Below are 11,613 nucleotides of genomic sequence, written 5' to 3'. Positions count from 1 at the left end.
GAAAAAATAACAAAGTTTTCCAGTTCGAACGTTAAATATCTTGTCTTTGCAGTCTATTCAATTGAATATAGGTTGAAAAGGATTTGCAAATCATTGTATTTTGTTTTTATTTACGAATTACACAATGTGCCAACTTCTCTAGTTTTGGGCTTTTTTTGCTCAAAAAACAACTTAATACTGTATACATATTTAATGTATTATGTTATTCTTTTTGGATCAAAACAAAACATCAATCCTTTTTTGTTTTAATGAAAATATATTTAAGAAATGCTTCCTTCCTTTTTTACACACAATTGTTTTCAAAAAGGAAGAAAGGACATATTCCTAAATTTAGACATTTTAGGTTTTTTTAACCTCCAAAATAGTTGTTTTTTGTGTCTCCTTTCTACCAGAAAAAATACAATGAAAAAAAACTTTAGTTTTTATTTGTTTTATACCCAGGAAATCTACAAAAAATGTTTTAGGTTTTTATTTTAACACCAAAACTTACTTAGTTATTTAAATACAGAGCATACATTGTTTGATTTAATGTATCTTTAAATGTGTTTGTTTTCACCTAAAATAATTTCAAAATAAAAAAAAACTATCTGGACTAAAATAAAAAATAATCTTCACATTTTTATATTTTTTAACCAAATTAATTTTCTTAAACTCAAACAGCAACTACATTTTTCAGATAAAAAATACTGTCAAATGAAACATCATTTTGTTTATTGATAATTGGCTGGGGAAAGGGAAGTCTGGCCTTCTCTATTTAGGCTGCTGCCCCCGTGACCGAAGAAATTGGATAAATATGTACTTTATAAAATGTACAAAAACTATAAAAAGTTAGTATGTTTTTTATGATTTAAACTCACATACATCCAGTATAACATAATTTTACTTTAAAGTTGTATTCATTAATAATTAAATGTATACATTGTAAAATATACAAATATTATAAAAAGCAACTATGTTTTTTCCTATTAATAAATCAGTGCAATTAAACATAATTTCACGAAAAATATTGTGTCTATTAATCATTAAGTATAAACATTGTGGAATATACAAATACAAAAAGGAACTGTATTTTCATTACAATTGCAAGATTTTATCTTCCACTTTTCTTGTTTGTTTGTTGTTGTTTTTTTTAAACTAAAATATTTCCTCCATACTACAAAAAATATTCCTTCTATGTTCCCATTATATTAAAAAAAGTAATAATCTCTTGATAGTAATACAAGTAAAACAAAAAAAATGTTTAAACTTATGTAAAATATAGACAATTAATATAATGTTTTCAAATAAAAAGACCATTTATCAAACACAGCATTTATATATATATTTTTTTCTTTTTTAAATGTCAATTGTATTTATTATTGAATATTGCTTTGCTGGTTGCACATTAAATGTGTGTGCAGTGTGTCAAACTTTGTTTTATACTATGATGTTCGGGTATTTTTGTGACATTGGTTCTTTTAACAGAATAAAGGTAAAAAAAAAAACAAGTCTAAGTTATTGTTTGTGTGTCTTCTCTCTTATTCTCAGCCAGAGGGACAGATAATGGATGTAAAAGATGGCGTTATCAGTTATGACACACTCCAACATGTTGACAGTAAACATCAATAAGTCAGGTCGAGAACCCTCATCAACACCGATGACTGACACACACACACACACACACACACACGCAGTGAGAGAGAGTCATTCTGTCTGCTCCACCTGCTGTCTCAACTAAAGACACCACATTACTGCACACAGCCTTCACTTTGCAAATCTTTTCATGTAAAATGCGTAAGCGATTTATACAAGTGTGTGGCTTCTTGATATCAACGCTGGGCTGGCTGTTTGTGCTGTGCACCATGGCCATGGACTTCTGGAGGATCACTCAAATAGGAGGCCAGGGCGGGTCGTTCATCATCAAGGTGGCCTGGTACTGGTCCAATCTGTGGAAAGACTGCTTCACTGACTCCACTGCAGTGACAAACTGTAGAGACTTCCCTGTGCTGTGGAGCGTCACCAGTAAGTCATCAAGACTAGTTTTACTGCAATACTTGTGCTACAAAACTGTTGGCATTCAAATATTCTATGTGGTGTTTTATAACAGTAAAATTTATATTGAATTTCCCTTGCAAGAAATTAAAGAATTCCGTGCGTATGTTTTTTTTCAAGTGTACCTTATGATCCGTTTGTAAAAAAAAAATATTGCATTTTATTTTTATTTAAATTACTTATTTTTTATATTTAGATATATATATATATATATATATATATATATATATATATATATATATATATATATATATATATATATATATAGTTTTTATTTTATTTTTTTTTTATATATATTATACTTTTTAATTCAAATAAATACATGTATTTTTACCTAGGGTGTGGGGATATTCAAAGTACAAAGAGCAGCAAATATTATATACCAGTGTTTTTCAACATTTTCTGAGCCAAGGCACACTTTTTACATTGAAAAAATGAAACTCAGCAGCCGATATTGACAGTAAAAAGTCGTTCTCGCAATCGTTGGATATGACTTTAAACCATAACCAACCATGCATCACCATAGCTCTTGTCTCAAAGTAGGTGTACTGTCACCACCTGTCACATCACACCGTGACTTATTTTGATTTTTTTGCCGTTTTCCTGTGCGTAGTGTTTTAGTTCTTGTCTTGCGCTCCTATTTTGTTGTTGATGGTCATGTCACGTACGGATGTACTTTGTGGACGCCGTCTGCTACCCCATATGCTGTAAGTCTTTGCTGTCGTCCAGAATTCTGTTTTTGTTTACTTTGCAGCCAGTTCAGTTTTAGCTTCGTTTTGCACAGCCATCCCCTAAGCTTCAATGCCTTTTCTTAGCGGCACTTGCCTTTTTGTTTATTTTTGGTTTAAGGATTAGATACCTTTTTACCTGCACGCTGCCTCCCGCTGTCGTCTGCATATTGTGATCACGACAAACCATGTTCCCGACATCAACAAAGCAATTAGCTACCTGCTGCCACCTACTGATATGGAAGAGTATTACATGGTTACTCTGCCCATCTCTTGACAGCACAGACACTCAACAACGGCACATTATTTGCGGATTATAATTACTGGTTTGCAAAAAATATTTTTAACCCAATTAGGTGAAATTACATAATCTCCCACGGCACACAAGTGTGCTGCGTTGAAAAACTCTGTTATATGCAATATAATAACAACTGCAATCACGGACTATAAACTGTTATCAAATTAAACTCTCATAGTTATGTTCTGTTTTTACTTTTTCATCTGTTATTTTCTCATTACCAGCTACATTTCTTTAGTTGCGTCTTTCTTTTATTTAATCATCTCACAATCAGTCGGTAGAAATGTGTGACCGTTTCCAGCAAATGTTAGAATAGAATAGAATAGAGTTTTATTTGTCATTATTACAATGAACAGGTTCAAATAGCAACGAAATTGGAGCAGATCCTCTAAGGTGCATACACAATAATTGAGTAATATAAATAGTAAAAAAAATAAAAATAAAAAAGAAGATATATACTGTATATATATATGTGTATATATCCACACACATGCACATATCCATACATATGCATATATATACGTATACACATATAACATTATTGCACATTATAGTCCGAAAAAATAAAGACATGATAAATGAGGACATGACGGAAACATTGTTATTTTTCAAGTCAATTTTATTTATTCATTCCCATATGTGAGTTATTTCAAGCTATAGGTGGGTTGAAATCACGTGACCTAGAGACATGTGGTCTAAGCCCCATTAGGCTACTGTTTATTTACCAGATTTAGTCTTATTTTGAAAGGCTTAGAGGCAAATATTAAAGCGATCATGACATTTTTTTTAAAAATGGGATGGAGTGGATTTTTACACTATTAAGTAAAATATATATAAAAATGATTTAAACCATTTTAAACCGTTACCGCTACCTCACTTCCCTTGACACTTATTGTGTTTGGAGAAGAAAAGATTCGGGGCTCATCATGTCTTTACATCTGAGGGGTCCACAAATGAAGCAATAATCAATGAAAGACAGAGTTTGATTTATTCGTGCATCGGTAAGTAACGTATTTGATTGACATAAGGAGTGCCGTGCTGCTGTGATCGTGACGCGAATGAGAAAAAGGATACAATTGTTTGCAGTTGATTTCCTGCTACAAATATTAGTCTCATTGACAATTCCTGTCTGCAGTTGTTTTTATGTTGTGAAGTTCATATTTTGTCTCAAAAACATCCCTGTTGTTCAGCAATGTTTGCTTGCGATATCAAGATTAAGCCTACAAGAGATGTATTCCTTCTGTTTATTAGTATTCAGGATATTCTCCTGGTGCTAACAAATATCTGTCACGATCTGTGGTTTGGATCATGTTTTATGTTATTTTCTGTTTTAAAGACTCCATAGTTCCTGGTTGCACTTCCTTGTTTGTTTGTTACCTTGACAACCATGAGTGTCGCCTGTTTCACGTCTTGGACTCACGCACCTGTTGCTAATTATGTTCACCTGTCTCTGATTAGTGTTCGGCCGCTCACCTGTTACCCGAGCACTAATCAGAGGTATTATTTAAGTTTGCCTTTGACAGTCAGTCGGCCTGGCGTCGTTATTTGCTTCATGCAACCTGTTACGGAAGTTTTGTTTCATGCCAAAGTTTTGTGAGTATTCCTTGTCTCAAGTCCATGCTAAGTGTTAGCGTCTTTATTTCCTGCGCTAAGTTTTGTGCTTTAGCTCTAATTGCGATCAGCGCGTTGTGCCTTCGCTTTGTGTTGCTTTTTTGTTTGTACCTCTTTGAGTTTTGGGTAATTAAATCATGTTTTTACCTGCATGCCTTGTCCGGAGTAGTCTATTCCATTCTGCATCCCGGGAGAACAACCCGTAGTAAGCTGCAACCCCCAAAGACGTTACAATGTGGTCGGTCATCCGTGTCAAAATACAACGCTTGGCTTTCCTGCACAACAACAACTGAGCCTTTAGTTTCTGTTATGAAAATCGACAAAAATACAGTGGATTGGACAAACAATCACAATATTTATTACTAAGACTTAACATGGCGTTAGTCTAATTGCACAACCAGGTCTTTGTGGTTATATTTAGTCATAGCAATCACAAAAGAAAACAAACTAATTCGATCTATTGTCGTTTATTTACGTTTAGTTCCGCTATCAAACACTACCGACAAATTGGAGAATCAACTCGATTGCATCACAGAAAGTTTCTCAAACAAATCAAATGTTCAAACAAACATTTTGCAAAGTGATCACTGCAGACACAAATGGTCCAATTGTATTTCCACAAAATTATGAAAGTGATATTTTTAAGAGCCATTTCCTTCGAAGCACTTTCGTTTTTCCCTTGACTTTATAAAGTTTGTTTAAAAGCTCTTTCCTCTAATTTAACGATTGCAACACCCAAGAACAGAACAGCAATAGAGGGATTTCCCGGAAGTGCCATTTTGAAGGTCAAGCATCAGAGTTACACGTAATATTTCCAAACTATCCAGTGGAAAAATTAACATTGCTCTGGCTGTGATGCGATGGAGAAATACCGTGAGTCATTAGATAAGAAGTATTTTTGTCGTTATAAGGAGCAAACAGCCATAATAGATGCAAGGATCATACAAATCGACAAGTCTGAGTGAAGTCAAGACCACAACATCGTCCTTGATGTCTCATACCCGGACTTTGTGAATTTTAACATTTATGTCAAACATTTGTCTTAGTTCATTTTAGGTCTTTCTTGCAATATACTCCCATTGTATGTTTGTAGAAAATAAATTATTAATCTACTTGTTCATTTGTTAATATCTCCTTACTTTCTCTTTTAACATGTTCTATCTACACTTCTGTTAAAATGTAATATACACCTATTATTCTGTTGTTTGATACTTTTTGGATGATACCACACATTTGGGTATCAATCCGATACCAAGTAGTTACAGGATCATACATTGGTCATATTCAAAGTCCTCGTGTCCAGGGACATATTTCCTGAGTTTATAAACATATTATAAAAAAGGAAAGATGTTGTGATGCCAAAAAATATCGACGTAATCATAGTAGTATCGACTAGATACGCTCCTGTACTTGGTATCATTACAGTGGATGTTAGGTGTAGATCCACCAATGGCGTTTGTTTACATTTTGATGCCGGTGAGCTACGGTGTGTAGTGAAGCATGTTTAGCTATTCCTCGTCCTGCAGGGATGATACTTGTAAGAAACTTACTTTATTTGTTGCCATGGAGACGAGGATTAGTGATTTAGAAGTAGCTAAAACACTACAGACTGGGGCTGGACTTTAGCCGCCGACGGTGCGGGGGGGTGGCGAACCGGTACTTTTCAGAGGCGGTATAGTACCGAATATTATTCATTATGGTGGTACTATACTAATACCGGTATACCGTACAATCCTAGTATATACATGATTAAAGCGATCTTTTTTTTTTTGTGATAAATCTCAATTTTTCTGTCTGCTGTGTGTGCTGTAGCGTACGTGCAGGGCGTGCGAGGCTTGCTGATGTGCGGCCTGACGCTGGGCTTCTTTGCCGCAGTGCTGTGCTTCCTGGGCATGGAGTGCACTTACATAGGCGGCGAGCAGCAGAGCAAGGACAAGATGCTTTTTGCAGGCGCCGTCTTTCACTTTGCAGGCGGTGAGTTCGACTTTCTTTCTTGCCCGCTCCTGTTTTGCCCTCACGCGCTCTAACGCTCGCTGCACAGGTGTGGCAGACATCGCCGCCTACTGCTTATACATCAACAGGATCGCCAGGACGTCCTTTGCTCCCAGTTTGGCGCCTGGAATATTGCGGTAGGTTCACTCTTCTATCACCTTCCAACTTTGTATTTATTTATTTATTTATTTATTTATTTTTTTATTCATTTTTATTCATTTTTATTCATTTTTATTCATTTTTATTCATTTTTATTCATTTTTATTTTTTTATTGAGACAAAGATTATTTATGCATTTAATGTTTGTATGCTTACTATGGTATATTATTTATTTATTATTGTCAGGTTCAAACACTGATGTCATCTATTACCCTTGCACAGTGTTCCACACTCTGACGAAAGGTTGTACGCCTCCTCTTTTATTTGAACTTTCCCTGATTACATGGCGACAGCTGTTTCTAAAGGGACGGGGGGTCGTAAACGGCCATCGCCTTTGATTACAAACAGTTGAAAGAAAAGGTCGTAAACAGTTCAAAGAAGAGGTCATAAAACAGTCAAAAGAAAAGGTCGCCTGGAGGGGGGTCTGGTCCTGCTTCTTCTCCGCGTTGTAGATCTCGGGTCAAGACACAATCTTTCTGTGGATTACAATACATCAAAGAAACAGAACACCTTCATGTTGCTTCCCATTCTACACAGTGGAGTTTTACGAGCCTTCTTGGGAGGATCAAAGACAGCTTTTGTCTGCTCTCTGGGCGAGCTGAACTCAATGTAACACAAAGTTTTGTGATAACATAAATACAATTATTCTGACATTTATTTATTTGTTCACTGTTCTGTTACAGAGAACAAAGAAATTGGATACAATTGCTATGGTATGAAAAGGGGTAGGATTAAATAAGCTCAGCTTCTTCCTACTCCTTTTCGGACGTGCTGTAATGAAACAACTGGAATTGTGTGATGCATTACATTGTATCGTGTGCGTGTTACGAATAAACTGAAACTGAACGGAACTGAACTGAACTGAAATCTTAAGAAATATTCTTTGCATGTCAACCTTCAGGTACGACTTAGGACCTCCCATTTTTCTCGGGCTGGTTGGATGTTTCTGCATCCTTTTAGGGGCTATCTTCTACGCCGTCACAGTCTACACGGTCGTCAAACCCAAGAGGTATGCCGGCACTTTATTCCGGGGTCTTTTTCGCTCGCGTTCATGCAGGTTTCTTCTTCAGTCGAGTGGTCTACGCCTACGGAGGACGCACCTACATGGACCCTCGCTCGAGAGGGAGAAGCCTGTACACAGGATACTACGGAGCCTACAGCAGACCCTCCAGGCTCTATGGGACGTACTACGCCTCAGGAAGATCCAGCGGCTCCAGAATCTCCAAGCTCTCTGCGACAACACCTGAGAAAATGTCGGCCAGAGATGCATTCGTGTAGTCTTGAACACTTGAACTGCAGATTTGGAAGGAAACTCTTGTACTTATCCAATTTTTTTTTTTTAGATTTTTAATATTGTATTATTGTGTGAATGCTCCAATGCATATAGTTGTTGTTGTTCTTCTTCTCCAGGTGTTGGCGCGCTCTACCTTCTACATTTTTCACCCGATTCAAACTGCTCCAACTTCAAACTGTTCAGCCTATTCGGGATACGCGGGCTTTCCCTTGAACAAATTCCAAAAAATTCCCAGAATTCCAGGAATTCTAGGACATTATTCACATTCAAAATGAATTGGCCATTTTTCAAACTTCCACCATTTCCACATTTTTAACCTATTAAAACCATTCAACACATTCCACTCATCCTGGACATTCAAACTATAATTTTTCTAAGTTCCAAAAAAATTCCAGGAATTCCCTTTTTTTCAAACCCTTTTTTGACCCTTTTTTCTGGCGACCTCTACTCGCACATTTTTCAACCCACTTCAACCGTTCCACTGTCCAATCATTCCTCTTAATCAGGACAAAAAAACAAAGTTGTTTTTTGAACTTGAAAATGTACCGGTTTTCCCGGAATTCCTGGAATTCCTTAATACCATTTCTCAATGAACAATGTCACTACTTTAACATTTCTCGACCGATTTCAGAACATATAAGTCTATTAACATTTTCCCAAAAAATCCCGCTTTACCCAAAATTCCCAAATTTCTATGAAATTCCCATTGAAATGAATGGGACATTTTTCAAAGTTCCACAGTTCCCACATTTTTGTCCGATTCAAACCATTCTAACTTCAAACTGTTCAGCCTATTCGGGATACGCGGGCTTTCCCTTGACAAATTCCAAAAATTCCCAGAATTCCAGGATTTCTAGGACATTTTTCCCATTCAAAATGAATTGGCCATTTTTCAAACTTCCACCATTTCCACATTTTTAACCTGTTAAAACCATTCAACACATTCACTCATCCTGGACATTCAAACTATCATTTTTCTAAGTTCAAAAAAATTCCAGGAATTCCCTTTTTTTCAAACCCTTGTTTGACCCTTTTTTCTGGCGACCACTCCTCGCACATTTTTCAACCCACTTCAACTGTTCCACTGTCCAATCATTCCTCTTAATCAGGACAAAAAAAAAAAGTTGTTTTTTGAACCGGAAAATTTCCCGGTTTTCCTGGAATTCCTTAATACCATTTCTCAATTAAAGCATTTCTCGACCGATTTGAAAAAATCCAACACCAACTCTCATTCAGAACATTCAAGTCTTTTAACATTTTCCAAAAAAAATCCCGCTTTCCCCAAAATTCCCAAACTTCCATGAAATTCCCATTGAAATGAATGGGACATGTTTCAAAATTCCACAATTCCCACATTTTTGTCCAATTCAAACCAATCCAACTTCAAAATATTCAGCCTGTTCAAAATTGTGTGCTCTCCTTCAACAATTTTTTTAAAATTCCCGGATTTCCAAGAATTCACAGTTTTCAGGGACATTTTCCTCATTCAAAATGAATTGTCCATTTTTTAAACTTCCACAATTCACACATTTTTCAACCGATTCAAACCATTCCAACATCAACACATTCAACTCATCCAACTAATACTTTACCAAGTTCCGAGTCAAATTCCGCTTTTCCTGGAAATTCAAACTCTTCAACATTCAAACCATTCCAACATTCAAACTATTCTTACATTCATACTGCATTCTGTCAGCATTTCAGTCCAACTTCATCATTGGAGCATTCACACGCAATTCATTCAGGAATTGCCTTATCTAATTATGTGACACTATCCCTTCTCAGGATCAGACACAGTCAACGACTACATTAAACGTAACATTTAAATGTTTTACCCGCACAAAATATTTTTTTCCAATGATGAATTTCCTCTTTTGTTGATGTTGTTACAAAGTTGTGTTAAACAATGCCAAAGCATTAAATCATTGTGTTGTGGTTTGTAATGTTTTTGTAACAGTCGGCTATTTGTGATGCCATAGTGTGGTGGATGTGCTTATTTGGGCATTTCTAGTACAAAACCCGTGAAGTTGGCACGTTGTGTAAATGGTAAATAAAAACAATACAATGATTTGCAAATCCCTATCAACTTATATTCAATTGACTAGACTGCAAAGACAAGATATTTAATGTTCTTTCCCACATTCTTGCTTGATGTACAGCTTAAGTTGTTCAACAGTCCGAGGCTTCATATTGTGCCACACATTTTCAATGGGAGACAGGTCTGGACAACAGGCAGGCCAGTCTAGTACCCGCACTCTTTTACTATTAAGCCACACTGTTGTAACACGTGGCTTGGCATTGTTTTGCTGAGATAAGCAGGGGCGTCCATGATGACGTTGCTTGGATGGCAACATATGTTGCTCCAAAACCTGTATGTACCTTTCAGCATTAATGGCGCCTTCACAGATGTGTAAGTTACCCATGCCTTGGGCACTAACACACCCTCCATAGCGACAAACTTTAGTTACTGACTGTGGTTTTCTGAAGTGTTTCTGAGCCCATGTGGTGATATCCTTTACACACTGATGTGGCTTTTTGATGCAGTACCGCCTGAGGTATCGAAAGTCCGTAATATCATCGCTTACGTGCAGTGATTTCTCCAGATTCTCTGAACCTTTTGATGTTATTACGGACCGTAGATGGTGAAATCCCTAAATTCCTTCCAATAACTTGTTTAGAAATGTTGTTCTTAAACTGTTCGACAATTTGCTCATGCATTTGTTCACTAAGTGGTGACCCTCGCGCCATCCTTGTTTGTGAATGACTGAGCATTTCATGGAAGCTGCTTTTATACCCAATCATGGCACCCACCTGTTCCCAATTAGTCTGTTCACCTGTGGGATGTTCCAAATAAGTGTTTGATGAGCATTCCTCAACTTTCTCAGTCTTTTTTGCCACTAGTGCCAGCTTTTTTGAAACATGTTGCAGGCATGAAATTCCAAATGAGCTAATATTTGCAAAAAAATAATTAAGTTTTCCAGTTCGAACTTTAAATATCTTGTCTTTGCAGTCTATTCAATTGAATATAAGTTGAAAAAGATTTGCAAATCATTGTATTTTGTTTTTATTTACCATTTACACAACGGGCCAACTTCACTGGTTTTGGGGTTTGTATATAATGTATAGTGTGTGCAGTACATGGAGTGTGTCCTGTGCAGGTATGTCTATGTAGAACTGTGCTTTGGTAGGTTGTTGTTTAATGCCTTGTCAAAATGATTCAACATTGTAAAAAAACATCTTGGTAATTTACAAATATAATTAAAAAAAAAACTTAAATCTTTGAACTACATTTATTTTCATATAATACAATGAATCTTTGTATCATTGATAAGCAGGTATAAGGTCTAAAGATTTACGGACAATATATTTATCTTGTGATAATACTGATGGTAATTAAAAAGAGTTTAATCGATAGGTCAGCTGGGATAGGCTCCAGCTCACCCGTGAGGGGCAAGTGGAACTTTTACAGTCAGCAGGTTGAGGGTTTGAATCTCTGTTGG

At 36.1% G+C, this 11,613-nt stretch overlaps 1 protein-coding gene across 1 annotated transcript; it reads left to right on the top strand.

The window, feature by feature from the left end:
- Positions 1-1,678: 1,678 nt before the first annotated feature.
- On the top strand, positions 1,679-11,329 carry cldn10l2 (claudin 10-like 2). Its single transcript, XM_061971444.2, has 5 exons — positions 1,679-2,001; positions 6,481-6,642; positions 6,710-6,797; positions 7,721-7,828; positions 7,890-11,329. The coding sequence occupies exons 1-5, from the start codon at positions 1,770-1,772 to the stop codon at positions 8,095-8,097; spliced, it is 798 nt and encodes a 265-aa protein (XP_061827428.1). The 5' UTR covers positions 1,679-1,769; the 3' UTR covers positions 8,098-11,329.
- The last annotated feature ends 284 nt before the right edge of the window (positions 11,330-11,613 follow it).

Source organism: Nerophis lumbriciformis, linkage group LG13 (assembly GCF_033978685.3).
Source record: "Nerophis lumbriciformis linkage group LG13, RoL_Nlum_v2.1, whole genome shotgun sequence".
Taxonomy (NCBI): Eukaryota; Metazoa; Chordata; class Actinopteri; order Syngnathiformes; family Syngnathidae; genus Nerophis; species Nerophis lumbriciformis.
Note: the sequence above shows the minus strand (reverse complement) of the source record. Positions and strands in the feature narration are given on the sequence as shown.